A 16,310-nucleotide genomic window follows, 5' to 3' on the forward strand; every position below is an offset into this window, starting at 1 on the left:
TTTCTATATTTAGTTTACCATCTTCAGTAAAAATTGTGCCTAAGTAGCTGAAATGTTTTACTTGTTCCACAGGTTCTCCATTCACAACACAGTTGACATTTTCAATGATTCTGCCTATTTTCATTGTCTTTGTCTTTTTATTGCTGACCTTCATACCATATCTATTACAAGCTATTCAATTTAGTCAGAGAATCTTGCAGACTTGTAGCCGATTTATTTAGAAGTATAACATCATCCGCATAAAGCAAAGAGCTGACATTAACATCTCCAATTTTGATATCAGGTTTAATACCACATTCCTTCATAATGTGATCCATATAGATAATGAATAACAGAGGGCATAATGTACATCCTTGTCTCACACCAGATTTAACATTAAACCATCTTCCTGTACTTCCTTCAATTCTAACTGCTGACTCACAACTCAAATAAAGACTAAGTATTGCTTGATATAATGCCCCATTGACACCATATAACTGCAGCGTATTGAATAGCTTCTCTCTTGGCACCTTGTCATATGCCTTTTCCAAATCGACAAAACTTAAATACAGATCTTTGTTATATTCCCGTGCTTTCTCGACTATTTGTCGTAAAGTGAAGATCTGATCCTGACAGCCTCTATTTGGCCTGAATCCAGCTTGTTCTTCACCAAGCTTTTCTTCCACAATTCTTCTCAACCGTTTCTCAAGTATACTTGCATAGATCTTGCCAGGAACACTCAGTAGGGAAATACATCTGCAATTCTCACATTCAGTTTTATTTCCCTTTTTATATATGGGTACTATGAGAGCTCTACTCTAATCATCGGGAATTCGTCCCTCTGTCCAGGCTTTCTGAACTATGCAGTGCAGCCACTGTAAGACTTTTATACCACCATACTTCAGCATTTCTGGTCGAATATCATCTACTCCTGCTGCCTTTCCACATTTCAAGCCTTTGATGGCTTTTTCTACTTCAAGTATGGATATGTATTCCGGACTGCATGCCTGGTCAGTGTTTTTTATCACTGTGCTGTCATCACTGCTTGTTTCATTTAGCAGTTTTTCAAAGTAATTACTCCATACTTCAAGGATATCTTTTTCTCCTGTTTTCATTTCACCTTTATCATCTCTAATTCCTTTTACAGCACTCTTTCCTCCATTCCTAAGCTTCTTCAACAACCTCCAGAATATTTTGCCACCTTCTTGACATTTATTTTCTATATTCTTGCCAAAGTCCTCCCATGACTTTTGTTTAGCTAGTTTTACACACTGTTTAGCTTTCTTACATTTGTCTCTGTATTCTGTAAGAGTAAAAGCTGACTTATTTGCCAGGAACTTTTGATATGCTTTCTTCTTTTCCTTCACTGCCTCTTTAACTTCCTGTGTCCACCAGGGAGTTCTGATTTTTTTATCTTTGCACACAACCTCACCACATGCCTCTCTGGCAGAATCAATCAATGTTTCCTTCAGAGTTTGCCACTGAATCTCCAAGGTTTGATTCCTGTTCTCAAACTCTTTCATTTTCTTTTCAATAATATTTCTGTATTTTAGTCTACAGTTTACATCTGAGAGCTGCTCAACTTTTATTCGCTTTAAAACTTTCTTACATGTTATTCTTTTCAATATGAAATTCAATTTTATCCTGCTCAAGACTAAATAGTGATCACTTCCAATTTCAAATCCTCTGTACACTCTGGTGTCCTGCACCAGGGAAAAAACATCACTATCAACAATAACATAGTCAATGAGACTTTTCTTATTCCTAGCCTCTTCTCTCCATGTGAATTTGTGCACATTTTTATGTTGGAACATGGTGTTAGTAATAACCAGTCCATGTCCTGAGCAGAAATCCAACAGATATTTGCCATTATTATTAGCTTTGCTCTTTTCTCTAAATTTTCCCAAAATATTTTTGTATGTCTCACAATCATTTCCTACTCTACTATTTAGATCCCCAACAAGGACCAACTTTTCCTTTTTCATTGTGTCAGTTGCTTTTTCTAAAGCCTCAAAAAATTCCTCCACTTCTACCTTAGTAGAACCTTCTGTGGGATCATAGGCACAAATAAGTCTCATTGTCCAGTTCCCCATTCTCATATTTGCCCACATTACTCTACTTGAGACTGACTGCCATTCAAGAAGATTAGCCTAGTATTTTGTGTTGAATACTATGGCTACTCCTTCTTTTCCTTGATTGTTATTGCCTGAATATAACATTTTGTATTTATTGCTCAGAAAGATCTCACCAGTTTTGGTCTTTTTTTGTTTCAGTCACCCCTATTATGTCGATCTGGTACTTATTTAATTCCTCAGCTAACTCCATTTCTTTGCCATTCAGGCTTCTTACGTTGATAGTACCGATCTTTAACTCTGGTGATGTTGAGTTGGGTTGTTTTCAGATTTGTTCCAGTAGCTGACTTTTCGCTGTTCGCCCTGGTTCCCTAGCGAAAACAACGGGGGCCTTGTTTAACCGGGCGACGCCCCAGCCGGCATGAAATTTTGTCATGTTGTACCATCATTTTTTTTATTTTGGTTTAACCAATAAGAATACAATTTGGTCGGCTAAATCCCAAATTGCCAGCCCATCCTCGTTCGTTCAGTATCAAAGTAGATACCCAACAGGGTGCACCACGAGAAGGTGAGGATTGGACATTAGGTCAGAAGCCCTGGTCGGTTCTCTGCATTCCTTTAAAGGCTATGTGGAGGTCTCCTCTCAGTTATACAGCTTTGACCCTTAAGCACCCCGTTTGTGAATATGTGGAGTGAATTTGCACATTTATTGGGTTGCATTTGAATGAGTTTGGTGTTGGGTGTGTTTGCTAAGAGGGCACAGAGTTAAGAATTTAATATAGCCAGCAATCAAAGGGAAATTGTGAAGCAGGATAGCACAGCTAAACAGGTTGTACAACAAGAGAAAGATGGATATGAGATTGAAGATCTGGTTACAGCAGGACAAAGTGATGGAATACATACAGGTGAGGATGAGACAAGTAATCAGAGTCAGGTAAACAGGACTGGTCAAACCTAAGAGAGGTGTGGTGTAGCAGCCAGAGTAGAAAATGTGGGTGCTGATAGAATGGCCTCAAAGACACAGAGATTGTTATGTTTTGTATACAAATGTAAGGAGTATTCAAAATAAGAGAGCTGACTTTGTTACACTGAGTCAGTATGCTTGGCATAAGTGAAACTTGGTTGTCTGAGGATGGTGTGATGTCAGGAATGGAAATGGAAGGGTAGGAAGGTGAAAAGAGGAGAGGAGAAGTGCTGTTAACGATTACAGAGGAAATGTGATCACAAAGTGTGGAAATTAATAATACATGTACAGATTTTGAATCTGTGTGGTGTGAAGTTGAAATTAAAAGACTAGTATATCTGATAGGATGCTGTTATAGGTCAAGGAATATAGAGAATACTGGTTGTGAAATGTTTAGGAAAATTGGATGAGCATGTAAAAAAAGTGATCCTGATGGAAGACTTTAATTACAAGAATATAGCATCAAAAGAGGAGATAATGTATGGGAACAAGGAGAGTCTGTTTGTTGTCTCTGAGAGAGAAATATCATAAGCAGAATTGAGGGAAACAACTGACGGTTAGCATTTTGGATTTTGTGATAATTTCATAAGATGCAGTTGTGTAAACATAATTCACTTAGTGCAGCCTATTCTTTTATTCTGTTGAGTGCTGCCATGTAACCTCTTTGTGCATCATTCGAAAATTTGAATGTGTACCTCCTTTCTACTCGAAATTGCTAGTTATACAAATTTCCACAAGCTCATTTGTTTGAATTTGTGACTGTAATCTTCAGAAATAGTGTTTGTACTTAGGTTTTGACCACCAGTGTATTACGACAAAAACATTAATGACCGAGTTTGTCATATATCACTGGCCTGAGAAGGAGACTCAGGTTCAATTTCAAATGTTTGATGGGAAAATCTGTGATGGTAATTGAGAAGACTTGCAAACTTGTTTCACAATTTCGTCATCATCATCACACTACTGCCATGTACCCTCAAGGGGTGTACAGGATATGATAGTACTACATGAAAAATTTACATCATTACTAACTTCCTATCTACAATTTTCCTCCAAATCAGTCTGTTACTTGTCACGATTCCAACATTATCAGATTTTATATTTCTATCATCTAAGGCACTTTGTACCGTATCAATCTACCTATATCTTGTTCTTCCTCTGGGTCGTTTTACTGCCAACCTGGCAGAGAACTCTTGTTTTGCTAATCTTTCCTCACCCATTCTGTTTAAGTGACCATACCACCTGAGATTAGCTCTGCTAATGCATTCCTGGATGCTGACAATATCAAGTCCTTTCCTAATATCCTCGTTTTTAAAATGATATTGCCATTCATGCCATCTGTTCACACCTCTAATCTTTCTCAGGACTCTCATATCTGCGGTCTCTAATCTTTGGTCAAGTGTTTTACTTCTGACCCAGCTCTCAGATCCATAAAGTTAAAGCTGGGTTGAACACAGTCTTGTATACAGCTAATTTAGTGTTCTGACTAATTTCTTTCTTATTCCATATGAATTTATTCAATTGCCTTCCTACCATACCAGCTTTCATGATTCTGTTGTCTATTTCATTATTTAATTTACCATCTTCACTAAAAATCGTGCCTAAGTAGCTGAAATGTTTTACTTGTTCCACAGGTTCTCCATTGACAACGCAGTTAACATTTTCAACAATTCTGCCTGTTTTCATTGTCTTCGTCTTTTTATTGCTGACCTTCATAGCATATCTATTACAACAGTTATTCAATTTAGTCAGGGAATCTTGCAGACTTATTTAGAAGTAGCGGATTTATTTAGAAGTATAACATCATCTGCATAAAGCAAAGAGCTGACATTAACATCTCCAATTTTGATATCAGGTTTAATACCACTTTCCTTCATAATATGATCCATATAGATAATGAATAACAGAGGGGATAATGTACATCCTTGTCTCACACCAGTTTTAACATTAAACCATCTTCCTGTACTTCCTTCAATTCTAACAGCTGATTTACAACTCATAACGCCCCACTGACACCATATAACTGTAACGTATTGAATAGCTTCTCCCATGGCACTTTGTCATATGCCTTTACTAGATCGTCAAAACTTAAATACAGATCTTTGTAATATTCCCATGATTTTTCAACTATCTGTCATAAAGTGAAGATCTGATCCTGACAGCCTCTATTTGGCCTGAATCCAGCTTGTTCTTCACCAAGCTTTTCTTCCACAATTCTTCTCAACCGTTTCTCAAGTATACTTGCATAAACCTTACCAGGCACACTCAATAGGGAAATACATCTGTAATTCTCACATTCAGTTTTATTTTTTTTTTATATATGGGTACTATGAGAGCTCTACTTCAATCATCAGGAATTTGTCCCTCTGTCCAGGACTTCCAAACTATGCAGTGCAGCCACTGTAACACATTTATACCACCATACTTCAGCATTTCTGGTTGAATATCATCTACTCCTGCTGCCTTTCCACATTTCAAGCCTTTGATAGCTTTTTCTACTTCAAGTATAGATATGCATTCCTGACTGTATGCCTCCTGCAGAGTGTTTTTTACCACTGTGCTATCACTGCTTGTTTCATTTAGCAATTTCTCGAAGTAATTACTCCATACTTCAAGGATGTCTTTTTCTCCCGTTTTCATGTCACCTTTATCATCTCTAAGTCCTTTTACAGCATTCTTTCCTCCATTTCTAAGCTTCTTCAACAACCTCCAGAATATTTTGCCACCTTCTTGATATTTATTTTCTATGTTCTTGTCAAAGTCCTCCCATGACTTTTGTTTAGCCAGTTTTACAAAGTGTTTAGCTTTCTTACATTTGTCTCTGTGTTCTCTAAGCGCACTCTCTCTATGTTCACTGGGCATCTACAGATGCCGTATGGTCACTCCAATGCTCGGTGATTTTCCACACCAGGCCTCGCCATGTAGTCCTGTTGTTTGTTTTTTTGGCAGCCTCAACTCTCTGAAGATCAGTCACTCCACACACGCCATCCATCCATCCATCTCAGTGATGGTCTATCCCTGCCTCTTTTTCTAGGAACTTTACCTTCTATTACTGTTCTGAGAAGTCCTCCTTCCATCCTTTCTATGTGTCCAAAATATTTTAACTTTCTTCTGTCAATATCCTTAAGGAGCCTTAAAGTTCTGCTAATCTTTTCTAACACGCATTCATTTGTACGCCTTTCAGTATATGATATCCTCAACAGCCTTCTGTAACACCACATCTAAAAAGCAGATATCCGTTTCTTATCTGACTTCTTTAGGTTCCAAGTCTCGTATCCATAAGTCACTGTTGGAAAAACAACTGCATCTAAAATCCTCAACTTTGTTCAAATGGAGATAGATCCATCTTTCCAGATTTTAGACAGGTCTCTGACTGCTGTTTTTGCCATTCCTAACCTTTTTCTGACATCTTCTGACATGAACAGCAATTCTTCACATTAATAGTGGATCACAGGTACTCAAACTTGCTGACTTCCTTAATTATTTTTCCATTAAGGTACACTTGTTTCTCAAGAGCTTCTCTGTTTGTTTTTCCTTTGAGAACCACGATCTTTGTCTTGCTAGAATTGAGTTGAAGTCCTCTGTTATTACTGATCTTGTTAACTTTGTTAAGAATTAGTCCTAGTTCTTCCATGTCATTACAAAGGAGTACTGTATCATCAGCATACCTCAGATTACTGATCAATCTACCTCCTATACTGAGCTCATCCAATGCTTCACGCATGATGTCCTCTGCATATATACTAAACAAGTGAGGAGAAAGTAAACATCCTTGTCTAACTCCTTTTCCAACTTGAAGCCTGTCAATGTCAATCCAACACCTGTTCTTGCTGTGGCTTCTTGTTCCTTATACAAGTTGGCTATCACCCTGATAGTGTGTTGATGAAAACCCATTCTTTTCATTACTTCCCACAGTTTCACATGCTCAACACAGTCAAAAGCTTTAGAATAGTCTAAGAAACACATTACCAGAGAGAGTCTGAATTCTTTATATTTTTCTATGATCTGTCTAAGGCAAAGGATCTGATCTCTGGTGCCCCTACCTTTCCTAAAACCTGCTTGTTCATAAGCGCACAAGCGGACTTATTTGCCAGGAACTTTTGATATGCTTTCTTCTTTACCTTCACTGCCTCTTTAACTTCCTGTGTCCACCATGGAGTTCTGATTTTTCTATCCTTGCAGACAACCTCACCACATGCCTCTCTGGCTGAATCAATCAGGGTTTTCTTCAAGGCTTGCCACTGAATCTCCAAGGTTTGGTTCCTGTTCTCAAACTCTTTCATTTTTTCTTCAATAATCTTTGTGTATTTTACTCTACAGTTCACATCTGAGAGCTGTGCAACTTTTATTCACTTTAAAACTTTCTTACATATTATTCTTTTCAATATGAAATTCAATTTCATCCTGCTCAAAACTAAATAGTGATCACTTCCAATTACAAATCCTATGTACACTTTGGTGTCCTGCACCAGGGAGAAAACATAACTATCAACAATAACATAGTTCACTGAGACTTTTCTTATTCCTTGCCTCTTCTCTCCATTTGAATTTGTGCACATTTTTATGTTGGAACATGGTTAGTAATAACTAGTTGATGTCCTGAGCAGAAATCCAACAAGTATTTGACATTATTATTAGCTTTGCTCTTTTCTCCAAATTTTTCCAAAATATTTTTTGTATGTCTGACAATCATTTCCTACTCTGCTATTTAGATCCACAATAAGGACCAACATTTTCTTTTTCATTGTGTCAGTTGCTTTTTCTAAAGCCTCAAAAAATTCCTCCACTTCTACCTTAGTAGAGCCTTCTGTGGGACCATAGGCACAAATAAGTCTCAATGTCCAGTTCCCCATTCTGATTTTTAGTTAGTTAGTTAGACTATAACAAGTTTGTTATAGTCTCTTGGTTAGACTATAACAAATTTAGTTTAATCCTTTATCCAAGTGTAAGCAAACAAAGTTTGCATCTTCAGGACTGAGGTAAGGTAGTGCAATTTTATTATAGTCTAACCAAGTGAAAAATAAACTTCCAACATCTTTCTCTAAACCCAGAGTAATTCAATAATAAGGTGGTACACCTGTTGGCAACTCCTATAGGTAAATATGACCTCTCCTATTGCTTCTGCCTTAGGATCTCCACGTTTGGGTTTGCCTCCCACTGACGAGACCTCAATAAAGTTTGAAACCGGTCTGGGTAGTGGCCCTTCCCTTAATGCATAGCAGCATACATGTCTGCAAGGAGATGTGCTTTGCATTAAGGGAGATACTGAGACAAGGAGTAATGAGAGCTTGGTCCAGCTTTGCTCGGAGTTGCCTAGTGTTGCACTATCTTACCACAGTCCTGAAGATATTTCAGGCGCAAACTTTATTTGCTTACACTTGGATAAAGGATTAAACTAAATTTATTATAGTCTAACCAAGTGAAAAATAAACTTCCAACATCTCTTTTGTTTCAGTCACCCCTATTATGTTGATCTGGTACTTATCTAATTCCACAGCTAGTTCCATTTCTTTGCCATTCAGGATTCTTATGTTGATAGTACCGATTCATAACTCTGGTGACGTTAAGTTGGGGTGTGTTTTGAGATTTGTTTCAGTAGCTGACTTTTCACTGTTTGCCCTGGTTTCCCGACAAAAACAACGGGGCCTTGTTTAACCGGGCGACACCCCAGACGGCATGAAATTTTGTCATATTGTACCATCATTTTGTATTTTGGTTTAACCAATAAGAATACAAGTTGGTCGGCTAAATCCCAAATTGCCAGCCCATCCTCGTCCGTTCAGTAACCAGGTAGATACCCAACAGGGTGCACCACGAGAAGGTGAGGATTGGACATTAGGTCAGAAGCCATGGTCTGTTCTCCACATTCCTTTAAAGGCTATGTGGAGGTCTCCTCTCAGTTATACAGCTTTGACACTTAATTTTGTAAGCCTTCTCAAAGAGGACAAAATTATCCTGACTTAGGCAGAAGCCACCCCCCCACCATATGAAAACATGGTTTTTCACAAAACACATGAGGAATGTGTTTATTTATAGTATATGTGAAAATAAGAAATACGATATGATCACTTAATCAGCGATAAGTTCAGTATGAGAGAGAGGATGTGAATGGATTGTTGGAAGAGGTGAGAGTGAAGAGTAAGAAAGTGAAAATCGTCAGTATTTTACCTTACTACGATAAAAATGAATTGAGAAGTAGGGCTATGATGGCAAACGATTCAATGTGTACGCTATGTAGAAGGAATGGATGCGAGTTTTTGGATGTGTGGAGTTACTTCAAGGGAAGACTGGATTTGTATAAGAGGGACAGCTTATGCCTGAATGCGTTTGGTATCAGGAGTCTAGAAAAACTAATAACTGGTATTAGACCTAACACAGAGAGTCAGTGAAACTAAATTATAAAGAAGGGAATGCTGTGAATGTAAGAGCAACAATGTTATATAACTGTGTGAATGACAGCAATGGGATTTGTCATGGAAATATTGATGAGGAGAGAACGATTTCGGCTTTGTGTTCGTCTGGTTTGGACCATCAAATGTGAGCAATGATGTCTACATGTATAAGGCATTAGAGAAGAATAGAGATCTGCAAGTTGTCCAATTGTGTGAGGCAGACAAGACCATACAAAAGAACAAACACGTCGATTATTATGTCTGTACACGAATGCTCAGAGTATCAGAAACAAACGGGTAGAGTATGTTGCCTTAGTCAATGTGTTGCAACCTCAGATTGTAGTTATTAGTGAGACCTGGCTATCAGAATCAGACATACTAACTGGTATCGAGTGTCAAGGGTACAGTATTTTTAGGAAGGATAGAGAAGATAGGAGAGGAGGGGCATACTGCTAATGATATGAGATAACTTGAATCCAGTTAGAGTTGAGACCAGGATTGTAGTACTACCACTAACAATATTTCATGTGGTAGTGATTTTGAAGCCATCTAGTGTGAGGTGGAATCAAACAAGATCAATTACATAGTGGGGTGTTGTTAAAGACCTGGTATATCAGTTGCTAGTGATGAAGAAATGCATCACCAAATAAAAAAGATGAGCGCGAAAAGAGTAATCATAATGGGAGACTTTAATTATCCAAATATTGATTGGGTAGCAGTAGAATCTCATGAGGAGAATGAAAATGCATTTATTGAGCTTTTGTGGGATAACTTCCTCAAGCAGCATGTGACAGAAGGAAATCGAGGTCAAAGAGTGTTAAATTTGATTATAGCATCAGAGGGTGTTTCAGTTAAAGACGTAACTATTCTGCCTCCGGTTGGCGACAGTGATCATGCAGTACTTACTTGGGAAGTGACTAAGTTTATAAATGTTCCATTCAGAAAAGGTTACATGCTGAACTACAAAGCAGGAAATTATATCCAACTGAGGAGTATACGAGTGCAGTGGAATGGGATCGGTTGATAGATGGAAAGAATATCAACAGTGAATGGGAAGCATTTAAACAATACTTAAATGATGTGATATCAGAATGTGTCCCGAGAGTTTGAAGAATAAATAGGGTTGGAATCAAATGGATGTGTAATCTTATTAAACAAGAGATTTGTAAGAAAAGGACGATGTGGAAGGAATACCATGAGCACAAGAATGACGTCCGTTATGAACGTTATAAGCAGTAAGCTAGAATAGTCACAAGTGTTGTATGGAAAGCAATGTCTGAGTATGAAAAGAAACTGGCTCTGCGTGCTAAAGACAACCGACAAGAATTCTATCGATATGCTGCAAGTAAAAGAAAGAATGAATATGAAAGGATAACTCTTCTAAATCCAGATGACATGACAGTTACAGATGTAGAAGAGGTTGCTCACCTAATGAGTGCTTATTTTCTTAAACGCTATCAACCTGGTGTACACAACATTGAGCTCACTGCTACCTCTTCACTGGAAGAAGAAACGCAGGTGTATGAGGATGAGGTATTAGAGTTGCACAAATTGAATAAGAATTCAGCAATAGGGACTGATTGGATATCAGCATGAATGCTGAAGAATATTCAGCTGAACTGGCTATTCCTACCAGGCTGTTTAACCCTATAACTGCTGATTTTATGTTCTACTGACATTGTCCAAGTGCTGAATTAATTTTGCAAAAAATTTATAAATAAAATCAATTAAAATTCTTACTGAAGTAAGAAGTCTGGGCAGCAACATACATTCTTGATATACACTTGTTCCCTCACAAAAATGGCAATAATAGTTTTATAAAATTTGCATAATCAAGGGGTGTCCACTTGATTTCTGTACAACCGTACATATACGGGCTCAGCACAGCAGGCATGTATTTCCGAGCCTGTAATAATACATTCTCAGCTGTTAAAGGGTTAATATCAGTCTGAAAACAGGGAAGATTCCGAAGGAATGTATGGTAACCATTGCACAAGGGTGGTACAAAGACCGATGTGTCCAATTAGTATCTCAGGAGTGGTGGCGAAGATTTTGGAAAAATAGGTTAGGGCTTACATTCAGAAATGCATTGACAGTGAATCTCGACTTTGCAATGAACAACATGGGTTTACTAAGGCAGGGTCATGTTTTAGCAACTTGCTCACATTCTATAACAATGTTACCATTGAACTAGACAAGGAAAATGGATACACCATGATAGACTCTTGCATAAATTGGAGAAAATGGGTTTGGGTTATAGAATACTAGCATAGATAAGAGGATGGCTGACTGACAGATACAAGTGGTATACAGGGGATGTGAGTCTAGAAGATTTAAGATTCCTTTCCCACCTCGCTTTTACCACAAGTTGGTGCTTGGTAGGACATATACTTCGGTACTGTCCTGAATGGACAGGGCTATCTGTTCAGCAGTGAGATCATGGCTCTGACTGCCGCCCGACACCCCTACTACATATTTCCATGCGAGGGTGAAGGACGGCGGGCTCAGGGTTCCATCACTTAGATGGCTGATCCCATGCCTGCGGCTGTCCAGAATCGCGAAGTTAAAACTATCTTCTTCCCTTATCTGCAGTGAGGCTTTCTATAGCCCATTAATACAAGACTTTAGGTAGGCTGGTCCCATTATCAAGGTACCTTAATTGAGTCAGCACCTGCAGAACACGAGATAGGCATTTCTCCTGCACTGTTCTGTAGATGGTACTCCTTTAAAAAAGTCATATCTGGTGCCTCCCCAGCATGACTGGGTAAGGGATGGCACCTGACTCCTCCCTGGGTTCGAGTATATTGACCTTATCAGGACGAGGATCAATTCCCTGCCCACTCGAGCCTGCACAGCTCGATGAAGTAGCGATGTAGGGCTGGCTGCCACTACATGGAGACATTGTCTCATATATAGCCCAGTGTTGCTTCTGCACCAATGGGGTGTGTGTAGGCATGACACCGTAGTCTCCATTCTGAATAACAACTTTAAGAACAAAGATTTTGAGACCACGGTGGAACCACATTATAGGACCTCCGTGAGTTTGTGTAAGCCAGACTTAGTGATTAAAAGAGATGGTGACATTTGGGAAGGATGCCCAGGTAGTGGGAACAGGGTTCCCACCAGCCTACAGCCATAATAATAAGGTAAACTATTATAAGAATAACCAAGATCTAGTTAGTAAGATATGAGAGGAGCATGGGGCAACTCCAAGGTTTATCAGCGCCACCATCTCTTTTCATGGCATATGGAGTGCAGATAGCTATAAGGACTTAAAACAGCTTGGGCTTAAGCAGAAGGATATAAAAGTTCTTTCCTTGAGGGCCCTACAGGGCACACTGTGGCATGGCATTGCCACCAGAGAATGACTACAATGATAACTAGAACAGGTATAGGGTAAAACACTTGTAAAGGCTTAGGCCTATATCAAGTTTGGATGAGATGTCTGGACGTGATGTAAGGGTAGTACTGCCCATAACCAGTACAAAAATAAATTAAAGAAAAAAACTAGTGGTGTATCACAAGGATCAGTGCTTGGTCCACTGTTATTCAATCTGTACATTAATGATATTGGGAAGGATTTGACAAACGACATTCAGCTATTTGCTGATAACACAAAGATAGATAGGGTAATCAGGAATGCTGTTGATATGCAATACTTGCAGAATGATTTGAATAGGCTGGAATTATGGGCACTGGAAAATGGGTGCAGTTCAATGTCAGTAAATGTAAAGTAATTTATTTCAGTGTGATTAGATATCCAATGTCATATTATATTGGTGGGATCATGCTAGAAGAAAATGATGAGCTAGGGATCTTGGAGTGTTAGTAGATAGGAGTTGAAGTTCAGGTGCCATGTGACAAAGATTGCAAATACAACTCAAAAGATAATAGCAATGCTTAAACGAATGTTCACATGTAAAGATAAGGATGTCATTTTGTCTCTTTGATAGGCCTTGCTAAGACCTCACTTGCACTACTGTGCGCAGATTCAGTCTTCTGGTTTCCGTTGTGATTCTGATATATTGGAGAGAGTACAAAGGAGAGTGTTAAAAATGATATCAGAATTGTGGAATAAAAAATTGAGTATTTGTAGACTTCAGACACTAGCAAACAGGAGAAAGAGGGGTGATTATGATAGAGACTTACAAACTTCTGAAAGGTCATACAGCATTTCAATTGATAGAATTTTTCAATTTATGGGGGTGTGGGGAAAGGACAAGAGGGCATCCTTGGAAGCTAAGAATATAGGCAGCTAAGAAGGTGGGGGAGAAAGGGCTAGATTTTTCTCTCAGAGGGTGGTGTGTGATTGGAATGGATTGCTATTGGATGCTGTGAGTGAAAACAGTGTGAATGAATTCAAGAATAAGTATAAAAGCTGGTGTGTGTAGTATATGGCCTCTCTCGATGAGTCTCTGACTCCCTGGAGGTCTGTCTTAATAATAATAATGAATTATTACCTGATAGGCTAATTAGAACAAGCAGGTCAGATAATGAATACATATCAAGACGAGTGATTTACATAATGCATAACTATTTACTTAGTTTTCTTCTTAGTGATATGTACATTTGATAATAAACTAGCTTCTTAGACATTTCATCAAAAATAATGGCTATAAATAAAACAATATCACATGATGTGAATTTTAAATGATATACTTGTTTAATTATATCCCTGGATAATCAAGCCTTTTTTTGAATCATATGCAATGACTTCATTACCACTAACACTCACAAAAGCAAAGACCATTATAACAAACTCACTCACTCTAATAAAACTACTGAAGTAACTTATCGCAAATCTAATTCTCTCCATTTATGCCTTGCTTTGCAAGGTTAAAACATCAAGTTTTCAGAAGGATAAATCATTTATTTATGAGAATGAGTAATAATTCTCCTTCAGTTGAAACGTTTTATATATGTTTCTCATATCATGGAGAGAATTTAAACTTTCCAATCAAAGGGCATCACTGTTACTAACTGTACTATGGAGGCATAGCGACTTATAAACTAAAAAAAATAAAATAAATAAATAACTGTATTTAATATCCTATGTTGTATATCTTACTGAAATATTTAGAGTGGCATAATACCTCTGGGACTTATCTATATAATATCAAAATATTACACTGTTGCAATTTTGGTAATTATCTGCTTTTGTTATTTTAATTATTCAGTATGGAATATATACTGGACTATTTCTAAAGGATGATCAGAATTACATATATCTGAATATTTTTCCTTCCCTGTTTACTCTATACAAACCCCACCATGAAAACAAACTTCCAAGCATTATCAGTATGACTGGTAAGCAATGACAGCATTTCTGCCAAATCTTTGTGCAAATGAAACAGGGTTGTATTGATATAAGTTATGTGTTTACAAATTTATAAACATCTAACTTAAAATTTAGATAGATAAAAACATCACAAATTTGTGATGTTTTTATCTCCTAATTCTGTAATGACGCATTATTCTTCATAACAGAAAAAAAAAAAAAAATTAAAAAACATTTCACATAAAAATATCTGAAAATAGTAAAATAAAGACAGCTCAACAATTCAATTCTGAAATAAATGTGCAGTGAAATCTAATTTGAACTAACATGGTTATTGTTCATCTTAACAGCAACAGACTGATGGGAATTACTGACTGCAGGAACAGGAGAATTATTTCCTGTTCTGGTTACTGAAGATACTACATTCAAGCCAGGCTGGGTTTGAAGAAGAGGACCAACAACAGCTTGGGGTGGTTCAGATATAGCCTATAAAAGATTAGCATGAATGTAGAAATGCATGATATACACGTGTGGCATATTAAGAGTAAAATTCTTTAAAATATCAGGGAACAATTTCCTTAGGTATATAAAAGATTAGCATGAATGTAGAAATGCACGATATACACGTGCGGCATATTAAGAGTAAAATTCTTTAAAATATCAGGGGAACAATTTCCTTTGGTATCTTATGGATGACCTCTTATAAAACTTACATGTGAATTAAAACAATTAAAATTAGTTAATAAAAGTGCAAGCTCCAAGAAAAGATATACAGAAATAAATAAACAATTTGATACCTATGTATAATATATTAATTAACATGTATAAATTACATGCTAATTAGAAACATGTGCAACAAATGGCAAACACTATTGTAATGTGGACTGATGAGAAGAAAACTATTGTTTAAACATTATTCTGCTAAGACCAACACTACCCCATATCATTTTGGCAAATTTAGCAATCATGAAAATTAATGAGTAATGTTGCTTTATTGTTATTATTTTTAAATAGTAATCTTGATATGCCTGTTTCAAAGTACAATATAGTAGATGAGAATAAAGTAGAGAAACTTATTGTTAACACTGTACAGGAAGTCCAGTTGATTGTATTCCATAGGGGAAAAAAGTAATGCTATTTAATAGCATTCCCATCAGTTTTCCCCTCCACTGGAGTAGAAGGGGGGGGGGTTCTGAGTTTGAAGTTGAATTGTGAAGAAGTCAAATATTTTGGAAAGATTCAGTGCTTTGAGACTTGATCAGTCCAAGGCTGAGTTTAATAAATTAAAAAATATATATATTCAATTAACTAAAAAATTTCTTTTTGAAAAGAATGGGATAGTAAATAATTTACATTTATAAATAAATTTTAATTGGTGAAAACATAATTCACCCTTATGTTATTTAATTATACTCTCTTTTCCTTAATCACAATGTTTTTAACTCACTTCATTTTGAAAAATATATAAATAATAGCTCTTACTTTATTTAAATGTCATACAAAAATATAAAATGAAGACCTTCAATTAATCTTAGTGAAGAAACTATTGAAAATGTGTATAAAAATATCAAATTGGTTATCAGATCATCAAAATTAAGAGTGCTACACAGCTATTTATTATACTG

The 16,310-nt window shown here is 37.0% G+C and overlaps 1 protein-coding gene across 1 annotated transcript in view; it reads right to left on the bottom strand.

The window, feature by feature from the left end:
• Positions 1-16,310, bottom strand: part of LOC150103634 (transcription initiation factor TFIID subunit 4B-like) — a 397,716-nt gene that overhangs the window by 262,300 nt on the left and 119,106 nt on the right. The window contains exon 6 of the mRNA XM_090398501.1: positions 15,013-15,171. Coding sequence (XP_090254627.1) covers positions 15,013-15,171 — 159 coding nt within the window. The remainder of the gene's footprint in view (positions 1-15,012; positions 15,172-16,310) is intronic.

Source organism: Typopeltis vanoorti, chromosome 9 (genome assembly GCF_054136105.1).
Source record: "Typopeltis vanoorti isolate ZY-2024b chromosome 9, IOZ_Tvanoo_1.0, whole genome shotgun sequence".
NCBI classification, from domain to species: domain Eukaryota; kingdom Metazoa; phylum Arthropoda; class Arachnida; order Uropygi; family Thelyphonidae; genus Typopeltis; species Typopeltis vanoorti.